The following is a 24411-nucleotide window of genomic DNA, read 5'->3' as shown; positions in this document are numbered from 1 at the left end:
CACATGTAACACAAAACACAAACACAAGTCGACAGTGAGCACGATAGTGCTTGTGGTGTAAATACAGTTATTCGTGAAACAATAGTGAAGTGTTGTCCGGGTTTAGTGCTGGCCTTTAGGGACAGCTCCGGATCGTGTTAGCCATCTAATAACAACAAATTTTTCAGACACAACAAACAAACAAAACACTCACGATTACAATACAGGTCTCCTTCTGGTTTAGCGTTTAACCATAACAAGGAACAGATAACTTCACTATGCCTCCTTTTGTACTGTCAATCATGAACTCTTGGTTAACTAGTGCAACCACTCCTCCAATCCACAGCTGCCACGTCGTTTCCCTTCCGGGTCGATGATTTAGTGGATCGTAGGTCCGCCCCTTTTCTAGATGACCGACTTCCGTCTAACCCTGGGAATGAATTGTCTGGCCATCCAGGGCACTCTGTTCCCTTTACATAGCGCCTCACAGGTCGGGAGGGAGATTTATCAAAAAGAATCATTCTGTCTCTTTCACATATCCCACTGCTCAGAGTGGAGCCAAAGGAACACTCGGCTGAATCTACCTTTCCCATCACTCCCCCCTCCCGGGATATATAATCCGCATTTCGGTGTTCTTTCCCTGCACGGTGAATCATATGATGCATAAAGGGCTGCAATGAGTTAACCACTTGAGAGGGGCGTGGTCTGTGACAAGATCAAATGAATGTCCCAGCAGGTAATTTCGAGTAAGAGTGAGTAGCCCATTTAATGGCAAAACACATTTTCGACCACGGAGTAGTTGCGCTCGAGAGGGAGCATTTTTTTTTTTTTTTACTGATGTACAAGATGGGGTATTCTACTCTGTCTACTGTTTGGGACAAGACTGCACCCAAACCGACATCCGACGCATCGGTGTGGCAGTCTCTGCTTAACAATATCAAACGCCCCCTGACCACTCTATTGACCACTTAATTGAATTTGGTGCACTTTTTCTGTTGAGGTCAACTAAGGGATCAACCACTGTGGCATACTCAGGGAAGAATCTTCGGTAATAACCGGCTAACCCCAGTAGAGACCTCACCTGAGCCTTGGTTTTGGGGATTGCCGCGTCCACCAAAGCCTGGACCTTGGTGACAACGGATTTCACCCTTCCATTCCCCATTATAAATCCCAAATATTGCTTCTCTGTTTTGGCAAACACACATTTTCTCCGTAACACCGTAACACCTGGGGAAGAGATAATGGTATATTCAACAAGGTTAGTTCTACCGGGCACGTCTGTATTACACAGACTTTTATAGCATACATTTACCAGTAACAATAATATGCACAGAACAAAACATTAGATACTTGAACAGAACTAACTTTCATTTATTATTCAGTGTCTGCACACTGGAAGGCAAGGCAGACGGGCCGCCTTTGTCCTGCCAAGGAGACTGCAGTCCTGCACCTGAACACATGACCCCATAGTGATAGTGTGTTACTGCAGTCCTGCACCTGAACACATTACCCCATAGTGATAGTGTGTTACTGCAGTCCTGCACCTGAACACATGACCCCATAGTGATAGCGTGTTACTGCAGTCTATGTAATAGTGCATTGACACAGGCTTATCGACACAGACTGGATTAAGAACATTTGAACATAAAGTTTACAAACGAGAGGAGGCCATTCGGCCCATCTTGCTTGTTTGGTTGTTAGTAGCTTATTGATCCCAGAATCTCATCAAGCAGCTTCTTGAAGGATCCCAGGGTGTCAGCTTCAACAACATTACTGGGGAGTTGGTTCCAGACTCCCACAATTCTCTGTGTAAAGAAAGTGCCTCCTATTTTCTGTTCTGAATGCCCCTTTATCTAATCTCCATTTCTGACCCCTGGTCCTTGTTTCTTTTTTCAGATTGAAAAATCCCTTGGGTCGAGGATGTCAATACCTTTTAGAGGTTTGAATGCTTGAATCAGATCGCCGCGTAGTCTTCTTTGTTCAAGACTGAATATATTCAATTATTTTATCCTGTCTGCATACAACATGCCTTTTAAACCCGGGATAATTCTGGTCGCTCTTCTTTGCACTTTTTCTAGAGCAGCAATATCCTTTTTGTAGTGAGGTGACCAGAACTGAACACAGTATTCTAGATGAGGTCTTACTAATGCATTGTAAAGTTTTAACATTACTTGCCTTGATTTAAATTCAACACTTTTCACAATATATCCGAGCATCTTGTTGGCCTTTTTTATAGCTTACCCACATATCTGAGTCAACACATTTCTGAGTCAACATAAACTCCTAGGTCTTTTTCATAGGCTCCTGATCTCATGTAATAGTGCATTGACACAGACTTATCAATACAGACTGGATTAAGAGGTTCCTGGGCTCATGTAATAGAGCATTGACACAGGATTATCAACACAGACTGGATTAAGAGGCTCCTGAGCTCATGTAAAAGAGCATTGACACAGGATTATCAACACAGACTGGATTAAGAGGCTCCTGAGCTCATGTAATAGAGCATTGACACAGGCTTATCAACACAGACTGGATTAAGAGGCTCCTGAGCTCATGTAATAGAGCATTGACACAGGCTTATCAACAAAGACTGGATTAAGAGGCTCCTGAGCTCATGTAATAGAGCATTGACACAGGATTATCAGAACAGACTGGATTAAGAGGTTCCTGAGCTCATGTAATAGAGCATTGACACTGTTTTATCAACACAGACTGGAGTTTTACCAGATTTCCTGAAGCAAGTAAATGAAAATAATACAAATTTGAGCTAACAGTGCAATGAAAAGGTTGATGACCATGACCCATAATGTATAATATAGTGTAGATTAGGAAATACAGTAGCAATGAATAGTTCATTGAAATTGGATAAGTGGTATTTAAGAGCTTCATTAGGCACACAAATGAGATGTTAGTATCAGAGTATAATAAAATGACTGATTTGCAGTATGTGGAATAACTTGTGATCTCAAGATGCATGTAACAGTGTAAGTGTGACAGACAGCCGGACGGATGTACAGACAGAGACACCTCCTTATAGCCTCACAATCTGATACTCCCAATAAATTGTGCTCAATAGCAAGTTTCATCACGGTGGGGGGTAATACATTGTCAGTGTTGCAGCTGCTGTGTCTGGCGCTACACAGCCTCTCTTTGCTGTTGGTATGAGTGCAGCTAGCAGCGGCCCCTGTGAGTGAAGGTCTCAATGGAACATTCCTGAGAGCAGTGCCAGGGCTCTGTGTGACAGACTCATGCATGTGACAGACTCATGCACACTGCACTGGGGCAAAGGAGCCAGCACTGACTTGCATTTTAAAAAAAGAGTGACCTAACTGAACAAACTCACTGGAGTCAATGTTTAATGATCTAAACACAGTGGCTTGAAGCACCTGCCATATGCTGCCCACACTTCTGTGTTAGGAATTGTGCCTCTCACAACAGTTTGGTATGTAAATTAAATGCATTCAGCAATATATACCAGCCGCATCTCTGCCAGAATTTACTGTAGTAAACTTTTATAAGGGGGACCCATTTTTTAAAATATGTTCTGTTTTCTCACACAGAAAGGAAGGCCATTTTGTTTTTGAATAGCGGTAGCTTTAGTACACAGTCTTTCCTGCCGTTAATAACTTGCATTCAAAAACAGCTGAATAAACAGCAGAATCTGCAAAGCTGCTCATTCCTAACTACAGTAAAGGGCCTCTGTTGCAGTATTTATAGCAACTTATTCAGCAGCTTCCTTTCATTCAAGGTTTATGAAGAGCTAAGTGCCATACCTGTGCCCTACGTGGAAGTTTACTGTGGTAAAGTTAACAGCAGCCTTTGTTCTGAAGTTTATCAGTAGGATTATTGACTGTGTGAAAGGTAGGTTAGGAGACAGTGGGTGTGCTTATTGTGTCAGGTCTCAATGAGCCCTCCCACTGCACTAGGTGAAAGGATACAGACTGTAGGGTTCCAGTAGTTGTTTAATCTAATTGGTTTCTATCCACTTACATCAGGTTTTCACTCAATAATTCATCTTGTTGATGCAAGTCCTTCCTGTCACTGTATGTATAATTGTAACATGTTAAGTCTCCTCAGTTTTATATGTGCATGTTTGTTTTTTTCTTGGCATGGCAGCTTTTCATACTTTATAGAGTCCACAAACAGTAAAATAATAATAATAATAATAATAATAATAATAATAATAATAATCTAAACAATTTTAAAAAAAATTTAAACACAAATATGTGATATTAACTCCTGGAAGACGCTCAACGTTGAGTGACAAAACTGAGAAAAGGAAGGAGCTTCAAATGTTTTTTACATTCCTCTCATGCAAAACGACAGAGCCTACAGCAGGTAGACTGCAGTGTTTAAAAGATTACAATGATGACAACCCCAACAAGCTTTTAAATAGAACTTAAACACGGAACTACAGCAAATTCCATATTTAACACACCGAAGATGCATCAGTCTAGGATAAATGCCAAGTAGCACATGGAAACTTTTAAAAACCTTTATTGCTTAACAAAACATAAGCACATAGTATACAATAATAAGAGGATTCCCATCTCTTTGGATAACAAACTCTGTACATTAAATTAACTATACAAGCATTCCCAGGGTATTATAACTCAACTGTATTATTACAAGCTCTGTACATTACATTAACTATACAAGCATTCCCAGGGTATTATAACTCAACTGTATTATTTTGTAAATACATTAACGATATCGTGTCTTTTTTGCTTTTTTATTCAAGCAATTGATGGTGTAGATGTATCTCTGCATTTCTTTTTTTAAACATAATAAAATGTGTTTTATTTTCTAACCATTTCATTTTATGAACATGGTATTTACCAACACATTATTCCTAGATGCATTAGGTATATAATAATATCCTGCTCCATGTCATAAGGGTTTGAAAAGTAAAGCAGAACATCAACAGCAAAAAATCTTACCTGTTTACCCAACATTTTCAGAATATTATAATGTTACAAATCATTCCAAAAAATCAACAACCTTTACTTTGATGAAGTCCTTCTGAAGCCACGCCCACTGTGTGTGCTGCTCTATTTAAACACTGCCCAAACCCAGGAGCGTTATTCTGAACGCTGAGCTAATTAACAGAGAGCCCAGGTGTCTGTGCTCCTGACAAACATGTCTCTGATTAGGCTGCTCCTAGCACACACTGCCACGGTGTCTCTGGCTTTAGTTTTAACTGGCTTTATATTTTTATACTTTTACTCGAAATCCTCTAAGTCGTCTAATTACAACTTCCCCCCCGGCCCGCCGGCTCTACCTGTTATTGGGAACCTGAACATTTTGGACCTGCACCGGCCGTACAAAACACTGAGTAAGGTGAGTGGCACTGGGGACCAGGCAGGGCATTAAGATCAGGATTGAAGTGGGTAGTTTGAGTAGGTTTTTACATGCATGGACAGGTTTGGGGTTGGGTTTGTTTCTTTCTTTTAGTATTTCTTGAATTCTATTTTAATGGCCTTCATTTAGAAGGGAATTGGTAGTTGTATTTAAAGAAGTGTTTTGTGCAGCTACTCAGCAGTGAAATCTTAGTGCCCATAACATCTGAAAATAAATCTAACATGCAGACAGGAGGAAAATGAAGCCCAAATCTGATCTGAAATATGAATGTGTATGTAACAGGGCGAGCAGCCCTGTACATTGTTTTGTGTTATTTTTAGAACGAGGGTTCATCCTCCGCCCCTGTGCAGATTATTGTTTTTGTTTATTATGATTTATTGTATTTGTCGGCGAGCGCCGTATGTTTTATTGTATTATATTTATGACGGCGTAGCGCCGTGTTATTGTTTTGTTTATTTTTAAAACGTGTCCTGGCAGAGGCGAGATTGGTGCTCGTCCTCTGCCAGGAGTAATAATTAAAACTCGTGCAGAAGGTGGCCATCTCCCGAATTAATTAGGTGATTTAATTTGTTGCTAATCGGGAGATGGTCACCTGTTATAAAAAGCCTGCAGCTCTCTAGATCAGGGTGGGTGTCAGAAGGAGAGAGTGTGCGAGAGGAGTGACGGAGAAACGAGAGAGAAAGAAAGTAAACATAGGAACAGTGAAGGCAATCTGCCCAGCCTGACCTGTGTTGCAGTTATTTTGTGTTAGTGATTTGTTTTTGTTTACCCTTTTATTTTGCTCTGTGAGCGAGTGTTTGTTTAAATATTTATTTTATTTTTGGTTTTCTTAAATAAAACGGCGCCCGTGCCACTGCACCATAGCTTTTTGTTTTGTTGTGCCTTCTTCTGCCGTGACGTCAGACCAGTCAGCCATTCCTGCCACACGTGGTGTCCTGCGTGGGATTGCAGCGCCTCCAGGACGCAGGCAGAAGAGGGTACTGCATCTTTTTCATTTTTTTTCGTTTTTTTTGAGTGTGTGGAGAAAGGAGAGTGAAGAGGAGAATGGGAGGAAGAAAGATGAGAGGAGAGAGGAGGAAGAGCTGCAGAAGGCAGCAAAAGCAGCTGCAACAGCGGCCACCAGGGGTTGTTGTGGTGGAGGAGTGGTGCCCTGGTTGTGGGGAGTTTGGGCACACCGTGGCCATCTGCCCCACCCAATACCAGGGAGAGGAGTGGGCTGCCCAAGCGAGCCAGGACCAGATACCCCGGGGGAGACCCCAGAAGCGGGAGCTACCAGCCGCGGCCACCAAGCGGGAGAGCAGCTGGGATGCCATCCTCCGGGCGGTCATGCATGACTGCTGGTGCCCCATCTGTGGTGAGCGGGGGCATTCTCCACTCAACTGCCCTCTCCTGTCAGAGGGGTGCCTGCTATGCCCATTCCCACCAGCAGAGGGAGAGTGCCTGCTGGTCCCATCTGCCCAGCCTGACCTGTGTTGCAGTTATTTTGTGTTCGTGATTTGTTTTTGTTTACCCTTTTATTTTGCTCTGTGAGCGAGTGTTTTTGTTTAAATATTTATTTTATTTTTGGTTTGCTTAAATAAAACGGCGCCCGTGCCACTGCACCATACCTTTTTGTTTTGTTGTGCCTTCTTCTGCCGTGACGTCAGACCAGTCAGCCATTCCTGCCACAGTGTAATATAGCAATTCCTTTATACAATTGTTACAATGGTAAAAACATAGACATGTGTAGTGAAGTACAGTGAAAGCATAGGCTAGCATAGGAAAACAAAGAAGTATGGAACAAATACAAAATGAACGCAGTGGTAAATTAAGGTATTCTTTAATTCTGAATTAGCTAGAAAACAAAAGTATTATTCATAACATACTACAGTTAAATTTTTTTTTTTTTAATTAAAAAAACCCTGAAGGATTTTAATAGCCCTGGTACGACCCATCAAATGACCTGTTAAAGAAACGAGACGCACTCTTCTGTACAGTATGCGTATTAGTTATTCGGATGGTGTTTATGCATTTATTTCTTTATTTAGGATATCTTTTAGTCATTTATAATTCTGTTATATGAACGGATATGATCATGGGCATTTTGGGTACCGAATGCATTTCCAGCTGCGTGTTTGTCCCAGCACTAGTTCTGGCACAGATTCACACTGTTATTTACTCGAACAAATGAACAACTAGAAAACAAACAAATGACAAGCCTTCCGCAGCTCCCCTGGGCACAGGCCTGAATTAAAGCAACGTTTATGGTGCTGTCTTCACAATAATGTATCTCTAATCCAGAGCCAGAACTACACTAGCACTGTCGCCGGTGCTTCTACTGCAGCTGAGCCTCTCTGCACTCAGTAAGGGTCCCCACATCCTTGTGTCTGTGCAGTTTCATGACTCAGTGCCACCTTCTTATTACTCACAATTCATTCAACACAGGTCCTGCTTCTACAGTGTTCCTGCACGGCTCTCTCCTTTCTTCTCTCCTGTGCAGCCCAGACCCTCCGCTCCGTGTCCTCTCTTTAATAAACACCATCAATTACATTCATGTCAACCAGAAATAAACAGGTTCCACATTAAATCCACAACCAACTGAAATAGCGAAGGACAGATATTTAATAATTGAAATGTTTTTTTACTAAGCCAGGTGCAAGTAATAAAATACGATAGTTAAAGAATAAAATAGTTTTTATTATTATTATTATAAGCTTTTATTCTAGCCTAGATTTATTGAAGAATCTTGACTTGAGATTAACTTCATTTCTTTATATGCTGCAATGAAAATCTATTCAGAGTATAGTTCCACACACTGATCATTCACACATCACTGTGAGTTGTATGGAAGCTGACAGACATTACATTATGATGGATTTGCTGTTTTTCCATCCCTAACCCTACAACCAGGCCCGTTTATGTTGTATATAAGTAGTGCTGTAAGCCTTGTGGTGTTGCTGTTGATGTTGCTGAGTGCTGTTTTGCCTGCCAGTTCATGTTTAATAAAAAGCGTTCTTTTCCCTAGATTCCTGCCTTTTCTTTCATGAGTACCCACATAGCTCCCTGCAAAATATATATATATATATATATATATATATATATATCTATATATATATATATATATTTATATATACACACACGAACGTTTATAGTTTTCTCTAAATTATCTTTTTTGATTTTGTTAATTTGGGGTTCTCCAGGCCAGGTTCGTTATAATGAAGGACGTTATAGCGAGGGTGTATTATATATATTATATACAGTGCCTTGCGAAAGTATTCGGCCCCCTTGAACTTTGCGACCTTTTGCCACATTTCAGGCTTCAAACATAAAGATATGAAACTGTAATTTTTTGTGAAGAATCAACAACAAGTGGGACACAATCATGAAGTGGAACGAAATTTATTGGATATTTCAAACTTTTTTAACAAATAAAAAACTGAAAAATTGGGCGTGCAAAATTATTCCGCCCCCTTAAGTTAATACTTTGTAGCGCCACCTTTTGCTGTGATTACAGCTGTAAGTCACTTGGGGTATGTCTATCAGTTTTGCACATCGAGAGACTGAAATTTTTGCCCATTCCTCCTTGCAAAACAGCTCGAGCTCAGTGAGGTTGGATGGAGAGCATTTGTGAACAGCAGTTTTCAGTTCTTTCCACAGATTCTCGATTGGATTCAGGTCTGGACTTTGACTTGGCCATTCTAACACCTGGATATGTTTTATTTGTGAACCATTCCATTGTAGATTTTGCTTTATGTTTTGGATCATTGTCTTGTTGGAAGACAAATCTCCGTCCCAGTCTCAGGTCTTTTGCAGACTCCATCAGGTTTTCTTCCAGAATGGTCCTGTATTTGGCTCCATCCATCTTCCCATCAATTTTAACCATCTTCCCTGTCCCTGCTGAAGAAAAGCAGGCCCAAACCATGATGCTGCCACCACCATGTTTGACAGTGGGGATGGTGTGTTCAGGGTGATGAGCTGTGTTGCTTTTACGCCAAACATAACGTTTTGCATTGTTGCCAAAAGTTCGATTTTGGTTTCATCTGACCAGAGCACCACCTTCCACATGTTTGGTGTGTCTCCCAGGTGGCTTGTGGCAAACTGTAAACGACACTTTTTATGGATATCTTTAAGAAATGGCTTTCTTCTTGCCACTCTTTCATAAAGGCCAGATTTGTGCAGTATACGACTGATTGTTGTCCTATGGACAGAGTCTCCCACCTCAGCTGTAGATCTCTGCAGTTCATCCAGAGTGATCATGGGCCTCTTGGCTGCATCTCTGATCAGTCTTCTCCTTGTATGAGCTGAAAGTTTAGAGGGACGGCCAGGTCTTGGTAGATTTGCAGTGGTCTGATACTCCTTCCATTTCAATATTATCGCTTGCACAGTGCTCCTTGGGATGTTTAAAGCTTGGGAAATCTTTTTGTATCCAAATCCGCCTTTAAACTTCTCCACAACAGTATCTCGGACCTGCCTGGTGTGTTCCTTGTTCTTCATGATGCTCTCTGCGCTTTAAACGGACCTCTGAGACTATCACAGTGCAGGTGCATTTATATGGAGACTTGATTACACACAGGTGGATTCTATTTATCATCATTAGTCATTTAGGTCAACATTGGATCATTCAGAGATCCTCACTGAACTTCTGGAGAGAGTTTGCTGCACTGAAAGTAAAGGGGCTGAATAATTTTGCACGCCCAATTTTTCAGTTTTTTATTTGTTAAAGTTTGAAATATCCAATAAATTTCGTTCCACTTCATGATTGTGTCCCACTTGTTGTTGATTCTTCACAAAAAATTACAGTTTCATATCTTTGTTTGAAGCCTGAAATGTGGCAAAAGGTAGCAAAGTTCAAGGGGGCCGAATACTTTCGCAAGGCACTGTATATACATACACACACAGGGTGCATATGTCAAATTTCCAAACTACACAAGCCTATACTGTAGTAACATACAGTTATGACCAAAAGTTTTGCATCACCTAGAATTTTAGGATTGAGACATTAAAAAAATAAATAAAAAATACACTATATGAGCATAATTTAGGATTTTATTTAACATCATGTAATCAAAGAAACTACAAAATGATATTGCAAAAAAGTCTACTGGAAGCCATAATAGTAGTACAGTATTTCAGGTTAGATTTCGAAATGTCACATTGATAAATTGATATTGATAAATATACGCAAATGTTACAAAATGCTCATGCAGAATACATTTTAAAAAGCTTGGCTACCTGGCAATTGTTTCATGATGGATCAAACAAAAAATCATAAAAACTGAAGGCACTTCTGCCTCCCGGCTCATACCGGCTGCTGACTTCAGAAAAACACAAGAATTCGTAGCTCTAGCCAAAGGAGATTCTGAGCACCACACACGACTAACATGAGAGCAACGGGCTGGCAGAGAGGAAAATCCCTCTCATCCTCAGTGGAACGACGGGAAGATATCTTACAAGCGTTTTACAAACCTTTAGGCAGGGCAGCGTCCAAACAGAGGAAGAGTTCTGGGAGCAGCACACATCTTTTAAAACTGCACTACTAACGCTATGCCACTGTAATGAGCGGATCTTGCAACTTACATTCAAAGTTCTAACAAGTAGACAAGCTTCCCTGCTAATGCTTTGAGAGTCATCGCTCCTCCTCTTCTCTCTTCAGCTCTCGGAGACATACGGCAATGTGTTCACCTTCCACGTGGGTCCCAAGAAGTACGTGGTTTTGACAGGCTATGAGGCGGTCAAGGAGGCTCTAGTAACCCAAGCAGACGACTTCTCAGAGAGAGGCCAGACGCACACTACAGAAGATTTATCTAAAGGCGGGAATGGTAAGAGAGGTCTAAAAGCCTGTTACTGGACTGGGTCTAGTTTGAAAAAACACAATTTCTTGAATACATTTTTATGTTAATAGGGAAAAAAATCATTGATGCCTAAATATCAGTTCTTTGGAGAAAGAAACATGAATTTGAAGATTTCATGATTTAGATTCTTGTTGTTTAGATTCACTTTGTATCATTTATCACTAAATAGAGCTCTCAGAATCATGTCTAACCTCCAAGTTCATCTTGTCCACCAAAGTGTAACCATTAACTTTGTCCCCCTGCCACACTCAGCCCCTAGAGGATGTAGGAAATACCTCATTGTTTATGTGGTGATTCTTACTGCTGTATGTCTTACATCCACTACAGGCAGAATGTTGCAGAGGGACCAGTAGTCTAGTATGTATGATAGGTGATCATTGATCTCTGTGTAATAAGGTCAGGTTACATATTGTAGTCTTGGACCAGGCTGCAGGCAGCTCCAGGTTGATACTGGAATGTTTGAGTTTCAGGCTGGTTTCATGATGGGAATGTTGCATCACTGTAGCAATGGCTCTGTGTTCATATTTCCCGAAGGTGTTATCTTCGGTAAGGGGGAATCCTGGAAGGTGATGCGTCGATTCACCCTCTCCACTCTCCGGGACTTTGGGATGGGGAAGAAGACCATTGAGGACCGGATCATCGAGGAGTCCCAGAGACTGGTGGAGGTCTTCCAGTCCCACAAAGGTGACGACCAAACCAAGAGGAGAGATAATAAAGGGTTGACCCTCAATGGGCATGAAACACAGACCAGACCCAGATTCTGCAGCTGTGTATTTCCCCCCACGCCTGTTAAAGTTTTAACAAATCTGTGTCCGGTCTGTGTGTCATTCTGTTCGGCTCTTTTCTGTTGTGACTTAGTCAAGTAGACTAACTAGTGCCTTCCTCTGAAGAAAGTAGACTAATGTTTTGGCCACTGCTTTCTTGTAGTGCCTTAAAAATACTTTCTTTTATTTCTTATAGTTTTATCTCATGATTCTTATAAGCTTTAGAAGTTACAGATGGCTTTTCTTGTTCCCCCACTCTAAGGAAAACCCTTTGACCCCCAAATCATCATCAACTCTGCTGTCTCCAACATCATCTGCTCCATCGTGTTCGGAGACCGCTTCGACTACGGCGACACACAGTTCCTGAATCTGCAAAGAATTGTGAACGAGAGCGTCGGGCTGATTGTGAGCCCCAAGACACAGGTACAGTGTAGTGATTAGGCCTCCTGCTCAATTTGGTCAGCTCTGCGAGTGTCTGCTGCATTCAGGTCTGATTTATAAAGCTTGAGTTATTTTTTAATTATTACAACAAATTGTTACAACTGAAGAAACCAAGGGTCAATTGCAACAAATGTGTAGATTGAGTGCCTTTTTGTTGTCACAAGAACAATCTGAGACAGAAGTCCTAGCTTCAATTTCAGAGTTGCGTTGAAAAAATAGCCTTGCAAAGTCCCAGGGCTTTCTCTCAACTTTGTGGGCATTCCCTGGTTCTTTTGCCCACCTCCCAGTTTACCTGCAATTTTCAAATGTTAGAACGATTGCAAGATGCTGTTTTTTTCCCCATGCAGTGGTTCCATATAAAAGAATCATGACACAAGCCCGGGTACTTTGCAACAACATTAATGGTAAGACACTTTGCATTACACACTAGCTGCATGTCCATTGAATGAAAACACTTTCTATTTCAGTATTTGTCTTAATTTTGCCCGAATGTGAATATGTGTGCAATCAACAGCGCCTCGCACACTTGGGAATGATGCATAGTAGCAAAAATCCCTGTTTCACTTTCTGTACAAGGGAAACAATGTATTTATTTGCGGTCTTGACCAAAGCAATCGTAACCTGGCGGATGCATTTGGACACGGATGACTGGCACATTCCACAAATATGGCATAAAAGGTTAAGGCAGCAGTAACCTTTATAAGTATGTATCTCTTCTCAACATCCTCATCTGTTTTGTCAAGGAAAGACACACTGGGTTTGTATATTCTGTTTGCAGAGTATCTCCTCCTCACCCCCTCTCAAAGCATTCTAAACTGCAAGACACGTAGTGACACATTTCTTTAGGCTTACAAAAACTACTTTTGATAATGGTTGTGTAAGTGGCGACTGCGATTGTTTTAAATTGTAATATGCTGTCAAAATTGTGTTGTCCTAATTAACACATTTCACTCAAATGTCCCTCTTTTTTCAAGTGGGTCACTGCAACAGTTGCAACGCAGAGTTAGAATAACTGAAACTTGCGATCATTTTAAATTGTGAGAAGTATATAGCAGGGGCGTATTTTTCAACATAACCACCACCTTTAAGAATGCACTTTATTGTATTATAGCACAGTTAGTCACCATTACAATTACGGTTTAAGGTTTAATTAATTACAAACATCATGAAATAAGGAAGTCGTACTGGAATTATTATTTGAGATATATATAGAGCATCAGAAGAAACATAGCACTTATATTTGAGCATCAAAAGTAACTTATCACTTATATTTGGATAAAATTCACATACTCTGTTTTAGAGCAGGTGCAGTGATGTTTTATTGTGCTGATTAACAGTAGTAATATAACAACAGCTTATGTCAAAAGTCTGATTCTATGATCCTTTTGACCTTTTTTTGACCTTATGTGTGAAAATATGAATATATAATGAGGGGGCGTGGATCTATGAATTTATGAATATATAATGAATGGTGTGGATTTTATATAGGAGCGGGTGGGATATATATATATATATATATATATATATATATATATATATATATATATATATAATTTATGGTTGTTACAAGACAGATATGCTTATTGAATATAGGCATATATATGCCTATAAACTTATTGCACGTCTTTTATGAGATATGTACAAAAATCAGTGTTTAATATGTTTTTTATGTAATCAGGGGATAGTGGTTTACCCAAGTTTTTAAATACTTATGTTAACTTATGCTTAGTGCATACAACATTAATATTATAAAACATTAATGATTTCCATTACACGAGAGTAGATGTTAAAACTTCATGCTGATTTGAACTCGGCTCTCGCCAAGATAAGCACCAACTAAGACGTAGCTTTACAGTAAACTAATGTGATCCATGTGTGTCTCCATCCATTTACGTTTCCTTCCATATGATGATGTAGATATCCTTCTGTCTGGTGTTAATGGCTGAAGTGTAATGCTGGCTCCAGGGATCAGCTTATTTTTCCTCCCTGGCGCATCAGCACACACAACGGCTGCGATGCTGGCTCCGGGGATCAACCACAGTGCGGCCTCCCCAGCGCATCAGCATGACAACCGTCTGGATTGAGCTAAGTAGGGTACATCTCTGGGGTTTTCAAGTGGGCACCTTCCATCCTCAGTGTTTCGTCGACTAGCCCACGACACCTCAAGAGGGCTCGACGGTGATTCTGGCGTCCCAGCATCACCCCCCTCCGTCCCCCACTCAACTCAGCCCAGCTTACTTAGCTGTACATCAGCGTTTCTTTCTTTCTATTGTGCTTGAGATCCCCAGCCAGAATCTTTCCGTCTCAACCACAGCCAGTTGCTGCTCCTCTCTGCTGCCTCAGATAAGTTCTTCACTGTGCGACGCAACTCTTGGCCACTGAATCCGACGTCTCTGAGAAACCGGGTTGTAGAGTGTGCCACAAATCCTCGACAACCCACTTCCACTGGGTAAACCCGAACTCTCCATCCTCGCTGTTCCGCTTCAGTGGCTAGTTGAGCATACCGCAGTTTCTTCCTCTCATACGCCTCATCTACAGCATCCTCCCATGGCACTGTTAACTCTACCAGGTGAACAAGGCGTGCTGATCCAGACCACAAGACAATATCTGGTCGAAGGTTAGTGGTGGCAAGCTCAGGTGGAAAAATAAGCCGTTGACCAACATCTGCCAGCATTTTCCAGTCTCTTGCAGCTTCCAGTTGTCCTGGGCGAGGATTGGTTTTAACACCTTTTCTTGGTGGTTGCTCTCCTGGGCCGAGGAATGTTGTCTTTTGTGTGTAATGTTTTGATGGAACAGGTGGCAACTTATTTGTCATGTTATGCTTGTCTTCCAATGCTAAGGCCAAACATCGCAGCACCTGGTCATGGCGCCAAGTAAACCGTCCTTGGCTAAGAGCCACCTTACATCCTGTCAAAATGTGCCTTAATGTTGCAGGTGATGAACACAAAGGACATGAGGGATCCTCTCCTACCCAGAGGTTTAGGTTCTGTGGTGATGGGAGAACATCATATGTTGACCTGATGAGGAAACTGATCCTGCTCTGTTCCATTGACCATAGGTCTTGCCAGCCAATCTTGCGTTGTTCCACACTCTCCCATCTCATCCATTCTCCCTGCTTGGCCTGGGAAATGGCCTTTATACACCTCATCCTCTCCTCCTGCTTTTGCACCTCGTTGACTACCAGCTTCCTCCTTTGAGCTGGGGCTGCCTTGTGCCATGTAGGAGTAGCTGAACTGAAACCAAGACCCCCTCTTCCATGCTGAACTTGCCCCATGATATCACCAATTCGAAGGGCAGCCATTGCATCTTCCACAGCTTTCTTTGCCGCCCACTTTCTTCCAGTTTTCAACACAGGTGCTGCCTCCCTTACGCATTTATCGCGTGACTCTACTAATGTCATTTCCAGTCTGACCTTGGCGCACTTAAACTCCTCGGTTAGAGCAGAGACTGGTAGCTGCAGTATTCCTTTACCATAAAGTCCCACTCTGCTGAGGCAGCGTGGAACTCCCAACCATTTCCTGATGTAAGAACTGATTAAAGCTTCCAGCTTCTCTACTGTTGTCAAAGAAACCTCGTACAGTCAGTGGCCACAGCAACCTCGGCAGTAGACCAAACTGAAAGCACCAGAGTTTTAGTTTACCTGGTAGAGCGCAGCTGTCTATGCTCTTCAACCCTTCCACTGCTTGTTGTCTAACTTCTCCCACATGAACTGTGTCCTTTAGATCCCCGTCGTACCATCTCCCAAGACTCTTCACTGGCTTCTCAGACACTGTTGGCATTGCCTCACCATTAATGAAGAATGTTTTATCTACTACTTTGCCTTTAATTATAGAGATGCTCCTTGATTTAGTGGGTTTGAATTGCATTCATGCCCATTCAATGTTATTGGTTAATTTGCTCAATAATTGATTAGTGCAGGCTACTGTTGTAGTCATGGTTGTCATGTCATCCATGTATGCTCGAATTGGTGGTAGTCGCATTCCAGAAGCCAAGCGCTCTCCTCCTACTACCCATTTTGATGCCCTAATGATTACTTCCATTGCCATGGTAAAAGCCAGTGGAGAAATGGTGCATCCTGCCATTATTCCAACCTCTAGGCATTGCCATGTAGTGCTGAATTCTGAAGTTGAAAAACTGAATTGCAAATCTCCAAAATAGGCTTTCACTAAATTTTGTTATTGTCATCGGTACACTGAAAAAATCAAATGCTGCCCAAAGTAGTTCATGTGGCACTGAACCATATGCATTAGCCAAATCCAGGAATGTCACATGGAGCTCCTTCCTCTCCTTTTTAGCTGATTGAATTTGTTGCCAGATCACATTGATGTGTTCTAAGCAACCTGGGAAACCTGGAATGCCCGCTTTTTGTATTGAAGTGTCAATGAAGCAGTTCTTTAATAGGTAAGCTGACAATCTCTGAGCAATAATGCTGAAGAAAATCTTGCCTTCTACGTTTAATAGGGAAATGGGACGAAACTGACTGATGCTTGTAGAATCTTTTTCTTTAGGTATAAAGACTCCACCTGCTCGGTGCCATGCTCTTGGTACAACCTGTTTTTCCCATGCCACTTTCATCAATTTCCACAGAATTCGTAGAACTCCTGAAGCACTCTTGTACACTCTGTACGGAACTCCATTAGGCCCTGGAGATGATGAAGCCCTTGCTTTTTTCACAGCTTGCTCTATTTCTTTCCACTTAGGTGCACAGTCCTCCATTTGGTATTCTGGTGGATTGATAGGTGGGATGTCTGACGGAATTGACATAGGCTCCTGCCTTTTTGAATCTGTATGTGTTTCCTCCAAATATCTCTCCAGCTCAACCTTAGATGCTTTTAGTTTGCCATTCTTCTCACTGGTGAATAACTTTACAAATTTGAATGGGTCTTCATAAAAGTTAGCTCTCGCACACTCCTTCTTTTTGTAGCGTTTCCGTAGGCGCTCAGCTCTGCGCAATGTTGCAAGCTTATCTTTTATGACCCTTTGTAAGAGATTGAGTCCCTCCTTCTGACTTTGTTCTGCTCTTCTCCATTGGTTCCTCAGCTGTCTCCTTTCTCTAACTAAGCGTTCAATCTCCTGCTGCCGTCTAGACTTTCCAGGAATAGTTTGTACTTTTTCCTTCCTTTTTTCAACTCCAAACCTCTCACTTCCATATGCGTAGATGATGTCCCTAAATTTATCCAGCTTCTTTTCAACTGTTCCACTTAATCTTTCCAATGCAACGCAGAGATCTGTGTTTACTGTGTCCCATGCAGTTTTTTACATAAGACACTTAATGAAAAAGGAGAAAGTTTAAAATAGTGTATTAAAAGCAAAAAGAGAAACCAAAAAAAGAAAACAAATTATTCGACATTTAAAAGCATTTAAACATTACACACAGAAATCATAGTAAGAGGGGCTGTGATTTTACATTTTATATGTTTGGTGTATACATATTTTTACCAGGCACCGTTAAAAGCAAAAGATATTTTCACATACTAAAACCAATTCAGTAGTTTGGGACAAACACCAATCACAAAATGTTTTAGTACGAATATTTATTGTAGAGAATGTGGAGTATGCGATTTTACAGAAAAGTATGCTGTATATACACATTCATTTGGCATCAAACCTAACTTGGTTTGAGGGTGCGCTGCCTGGCCGACTGGACGAGGCTGAGACCCCCAAAAAGAACAAGCCGGTCTCAATGCCACAATTAGAATTGAATATAGCCCACTTGAAGGTTTAGCCAACCTTAAACAAATGATCATCAGCACGCAGGAGAGGAAAACAAAACCCATTTTTGGGAAATAAACCTCTGGGAATCCATGGATGATTCGATTGCCCTTCCTCCAGGCAGGCTACTAACACTTAAGAACACATTTCTGTAAAAGCATTTTTAGGCTCCGTAATATTTGTTATAATGTAAACTTGGTAAGTACTGGAGGATCAACAACCTAACCGTTTGATAAGAGAGTCTGGAACTCCGTGGGAAGAAGCTGCTACGATTCTGAAGGAATGACCGGAAAACTGCTCAGCTGCGAATCCGGACCTGGAAATAAATCAGGTGAAAAGGTGAAAGAACAACAAATGTTGGGTGACGATTGTTCAGTTTTACTTAACATAGGATGACGCTACAGGCACTGAAAATGATGGAAAGGAATGTTGAATGCAAAGTGAAATTGTAAAGCAATTCCAGGATGACCAGTACATTTGCAGTGAGCGGGGAGTGATGCTGAGAAGAGTTGTTTCTTGAGCCTGCAGAATCAGGGAATGCAGCAGGTGGCTCACATGAATGTCAGGTCTGAAAAGGGAGGAATCTGAGTTGACAGGAGGTCGTCTTCGGGAGCTAATGCTCTGGCCGAGAATGTGTTGAGCTCTGAAAATGAACTGATGAGTAACAGATAAACAGGTAATCCTTCTGAATATTCTCATTAGATGGTGGGAGAATGAACGATCTTGTTAAAGATTTAGACTGTAGGTGAATTATGTGAGTGGAGAAGAATGGATTTTGAGCCCAGGAAGACGCCCAAAAGGAGTGCGGCTACAGCAAATGGACACATTTTGCGCAATGACGAGGAGTGATCGGTTATAGGAATAATGCTGAATTCATTGGGCCATGGAGCAGAAAACCAATTTTCCCTTGTAGTATCCTCCAAAGCCAAGAGAGGGAGCTGCATCTTTGAACGGTTGAATGTCTTTGTGCAGCAGGAGACAGTTGTCGTAAAAGTACTGCCATTCCTTTCTTTTAGTAGGAGCTCCCACAGGCGGAGTTCCTTGCGAAAAAATGGAACCAAACCATGAGTATGACATCATTGAGGGAATCGACAGAAAGGATCTAATAGAGAGAAGGTAGGAGATAAAAGCTCTGCCTCGAGGATTTATCCTCATTGCGTACAAATTGCAAAGCATATGACATGGTTTATTTAAGTTTCCAGAAAGCTTTTGACAAAGTCCTACATAAAAGATTAATTTCTCAAACTGAACGCAGTAGGGATTCGAGGAAATGCATGCACGTGGATTAGGGAGTAGTTAACATGTAGAAAACAGAAGGCCTCCAGAGTATGCAGTATTGCGGCCCTGACATATTCAAAGAAATGGGAACGGTTTTGAGAGTGTCTGAATAAACTGCCGATAAGCTGAAAGAAGAAAATAATCTCACAGAGAAGAGACCACTATGGGGTCGTGCTGGACACCCATGGCGGCCAGGGAGGTCACTGCAGGGACCTGCTGAATGCCTGCAGTGAGGGGAGGGTAACCTAAAAGGTTACATTTGAAAGACCACGGAGGTAAGGAATAGAAGGGGGCTGTGGGGCCCTGTTGAAGCTCGCTGCTGGTAGAAAACCGTTTGACAGAGAAGGGAGCACTATGGGGGCCTGCTGGACGCCCATAGTGGCCGGAAAGGTCACTGCAGGTGCCTTCTGGACGCCTGTAGTGAGGGGAGGTAACCAGAAAGGTTATAGTTCGAGGTGAAGGGAGCACTATGGGGGCCTGCTGGACACCCATAGTGGCCAGCGAGGTCACTGCAGGGGCCTGCTGGATGCCTGCAGTGATGAGGGGATGGGGAACGCGGGAGCAGCCGCTCCCAACTGTAATTACTGATTAGAGGAGACATCAAAATGGAGCAAGGTAACCAGTGGTGTAACACAGGGATCAGTATTAGGTCCTCTGCTATTCCTAATCTACATAATGATTTAGATTCTGGCATAGTAAGCAAACTTGTTAAATTTGCACACAACACAAAAATAGGTGGAGTGGCAAACACTGTTGCAACAGCAAAGGTCATTCAAGCAGTGTGGAGTAGTGGTTAGGGCTCTGGACTCTTGACCGGAGGGTCGTGGGTTCAATCCCAGGTAGGGGACACTGCTGCTGTACCCTTGAGCAAGGTACTTTACCTAGATTGCTCCAGTAAAAACCCAGCTGTATAAATGGGTAATTGTATGTAAAACAATAATGTGCTATCTTGTAACAATTGTAAGTCGCCCTGGATAAGGGCGTCTGCTAAGAAATAAATAATAATAATAATAATAATAATAATAATAGACAGCATTCAGAACTGGGCAAGTACATGGCAAATGACATTTAATAGAGAAGTGTAAAGTACTGCACACAGGCAAGAAAAATGTGCATTATAAATATCATATGGAAGATACTGAAATTGAAGGAATCTTTGAAAAAGACCTAGGAGTTTATGTTGACTCAGATATGTCTTCATCTAGACAATGTGGGGAAGCTGTAAAAATGCCAACAAGATGCTCTGATATATTGTGAAAAGTTTTGAATTTAAAATCAAGGGAAGTAATGTTAAAAATGTACAATGCATTAGTAAGACCTCACCTAGAATATTGTGTTCAGTTCTGGTCACCTCGTTAAAAAAAAGGATATTGCTGCTCTAAAAAGAGTGCAAAGAAGAGCGACCAGAATTCCCAGATTTAAAAGGCATGTCGTATGCAGACAGGCCAAAAGAAAAGAAGCTATTCAGACTTGAACAAAGACTACGCGGTGATCTGATTCAAGCATTCAAAATCCTAAAAGGTATTGACAAAGTCAACCCAGGAGACTTTTTGAACCAGGACCAGGGGTCACAAATGGAAATTAGACAAAGGGGCATTCAGAACAGAAAATAGGAGGCACTTTTTACACAGAGAATTGTGAGGGTCTGGAACCAACTTAGTAATGTTGAAGCTGACACCCTGGGATCCTTCAAGAAGCTTCTTGATGATACTCTGAGATCAATAAGCTACTAACAACCAAACGAGCAAGATGGGCTGAATGGCCTCCTCTTGTTTGCAAATCCTCCCATGCTCCCATGTAGTTTAAATGGCCTAGGAGGGACAGAAGATTGCGTTTAGTAGGAGGGGGACCGGACAGAAAAGTGGAAATATAAAAAATACAATCCTCTGAGGACTCAATGGGCATGATTTTAAATGTGTTTGATATATTGGCTTTAGCCATTCATGCGTTTTCCCCAGCAATTTTGATTAAGAATATGGCGTGGTCGATTTGCATATTGCAGGGAGCAATCTTTGTGAGGGACTGTTGATGCTGGGTGTGATGGAGTTACGGTGAGCGGAAATGAAGGAAGTGACAGGCAGAATAGCACAGGTTCCTTCAATGAAGTTATTACAAATCTGGCAAAACAATCTCTGGATACAAATGCTCAAAACTGCTGAAGCGCAGAAAGAAAAGCATTTCACAAAGGACCACTATTATTATTATTATTTATTTCTTAGCAGACGCCCTTATCCAGGACGACTTACAATCGACTTAAGCGACTTACACTATGCGGGCCTGCTGGACGCCCATAGTGGCCAAAGAGGTCACTGCAGGGGCCTGCTGGATGCCTGCAGTGAGGGGAGGTAACCTGAAAGGTTATAGTTGGAGCCAGAATGCTCAGGAACTGCTGAATGAGCCTTTGATTGACAGGTGCGATGGTCCTGCTTTCGGATTTTTCCGGTAGTAGACGCGCTTCGTGGAGATGCAGTCGGTGCGGGCGAGGTGTTTCAAGTCCGCTTATAATACGCGGAAATTGGGCTTGCTTCTTGAGTCGCGGGTTGGAATTTGTAAAAACACCCATACTGACATGGGTTGGGCTTGTTTTGCCGTGAGACTTGGCAACACTGGGTAAAGCAACGATCAGTGCTGACGTCAGCGCCTGCGACGGGAAGGATGAAATAAAGTAAACAAATTCTCCTTACGTGCTGTAGATTTGAATGGGATGTTGTTGCTACGAAGATAAAGCTGGAGCCGGGAGATCGTCCAGTCTCTGATTTCAGGAGTTGTGGAGGAACGAGTGGCCAGGCAGGAGCCATGGCAGACAGGAGAAGCAGACATCTGGGAAGAGAAGTTTGGAGTGGTAATACCGTCGACCGAAGTTGTCGGGGGGAGGGCTGTTTGAACTGGATCTCGGCTCCGCTGAAACGGAATAATTCAGAATACTGACCATAATGCGTGCATGTACGATTAAATCAAAACGGAACTGAGAGATAAGTGAAGAGGGTATTTATAGTGCTAACAATTTAATTAACTAATGTGTAAATTGAATGATTCAATTTGGTGATGCGGAGATTGGTGTCTGACCCTCCTCCCGAACTTTAATGATAAATTTCATTAGTTGAAACAGGAGAAAGTAGCGTATCACAAAAGCAAAAGAAATGCAGGAAACAACTTGTTTGGTATTTTAAAATGCGTTTAAACAAGTATTACACACAAATCACAGTACAACTTGAGCGTTAGTCGTTTTAACCCTTTGCGGTCCATTTATTAATCGCGCGTCAGGCACGTCAGGTCTAATTAATTTTCACACGCGCAGTTAATTTTAGACGCGCTGTTTTAAAAGTATTTTTTTCCACAGTCAAACGGGTTTAAATGGCCCTGCATATCAACAAAGCACTCACTAGGCATCTCCAGCCCCGCCCCACTCTTTCGTTTGCTATAGCGTTCACCTATGTAAGAAATAAATAATAATAATAATAGTCGTACATACCGATCGATCATCTCCGGATCACTCGTTTTATCACCAAACTCCTCAATAATGGGATCCAAGTCATTATTTTATTACTATAACATCTCAAAAAAGCTCTGCAAATGTCCGTGTTTTCTGTGCGCTGATTCAGTCAGCCAACTTGTTTACTTACGACCCGCCCCGTTATCTGATACCAGATACCATGTATGACTATTCATGAGATACGCCTTTTTTTTTTTCAACTTGTCTCGGGTCTTGTCGCTCCCACTCGGCAATTGAATGGTTTTCTCGGGTTTTTCCGGAGAAAAAACGACTAGAAACCCGTTTTTTGCGTTGCTATAATGATGTCGGACCCAGTCCAACAAAGGACCTGTGAGGAATAATTGCAATGTCGGACCCAGTCCGACAATGGACCGGAAAGGGTATGTGTATCGCCAAAACAAAATAAAATAGATATTAAATTAAATATCTATAAAAGAACAAAAACAAAACAAAATCTATCAGAGTACAAGTTCTGAAAAAGCTCTCTCTTACCGTCTTCAAAAAAAACTCCCCGGACAAAACGCATAAGCCCTGCCTGAATTCTCTCTCTCTCTCTCTCTCATGCTTCTTCTCTCTTCAAACTTCTATCTTTAAACTTTAGCTGAGGAATGACTGCAAAAGATCGTTTTGTGACTTAAATAGGGGGCGGTTCCTTAGGCCCCAAACATGCGCGCAAAACACACCCACCCTACACTCCCACATACACAGACACACTCCCACATACACAGACACACTCCCACATACACAGACACATACACAGAACCCCCGCGGAGAAATGCTTTTTGAAATGTGTGAATCTTGGAGCCATGTAGTCTAGGTACGCTCTGAATGTTACATGTATTATCTCAACTTGCATATACAGACGCCTTCAAAAAGATTAGAAAGAAATGTTTTAAGAACAAATAAAATAAAATTGAAATACGTATTATATTGCAAATAAAAATAAAAGAGAAGAATATTGTAAGTGTTTTTATCATCAACAGATTTGAATAGACTCCTACACAACCAAACTATTCTGATGGTTTTTGCAAATCATTAATACGTTTTACTGTTTAGATTTTTTTGTAACTATATGAGCTTAGTGCCGCGTTATGTTTGTAAAATCGGTTAGATTAATGTTTGTTCATCCTGAGGTAATGACTTATTTATAAGTTATATTATCTAAATTTCGTCTTATCTATCTCTATCTCTCTATCTCTCTATCTCTCTATCTCTCTATCTCTCTATCTCTCTATCTATCTATCTATCTATCTATCTATCAGTAGTTTTGGGTACATTAAATAAATAAAACTGAAGTTGTGTTTATTGGGGGAAATAAACAAATAAACCTCTAAAATGAAACAAGTTATAAAACAGATTGCATAAACATTAACAAATGAGTGAGAATATTTTTTACCCTGAAACATGACATTTTTATTATCAACTCTGAAAATGTTATCAACCGTGACTCTAATAATCTCTGCAGGGTCCTAATGCCCCAAATGTATTGTATATGTACAATAATTTATTTTAAAGCAAACTTTTTATTTTTTACATTACCTTAATTAAC

The 24411-nt window shown here is 41.4% G+C and overlaps 1 protein-coding gene across 1 annotated transcript in view; it reads left to right on the top strand.

Annotated features, from left to right (window-relative positions):
* Positions 1-5058: 5058 nt before the first annotated feature.
* LOC117414081 (cytochrome P450 2K1-like) overlaps positions 5059-24411 on the top strand; it is a 40631-nt gene continuing 21278 nt past the window's right edge. The window contains exons 1-4 of the mRNA XM_034023755.3: positions 5059-5322; positions 10976-11141; positions 11709-11858; positions 12201-12361. Coding sequence (XP_033879646.3) covers positions 5122-5322; positions 10976-11141; positions 11709-11858; positions 12201-12361 — 678 coding nt within the window. The 5' untranslated portion in view covers positions 5059-5121. The remainder of the gene's footprint in view (positions 5323-10975; positions 11142-11708; positions 11859-12200; positions 12362-24411) is intronic.

This window comes from Acipenser ruthenus, chromosome 25 (genome assembly GCF_902713425.1).
Source record: "Acipenser ruthenus chromosome 25, fAciRut3.2 maternal haplotype, whole genome shotgun sequence".
Classification (NCBI taxonomy): Eukaryota; Metazoa; Chordata; class Actinopteri; order Acipenseriformes; family Acipenseridae; genus Acipenser; species Acipenser ruthenus.
This window is presented reverse-complemented; position numbering and strand designations above follow the sequence as displayed.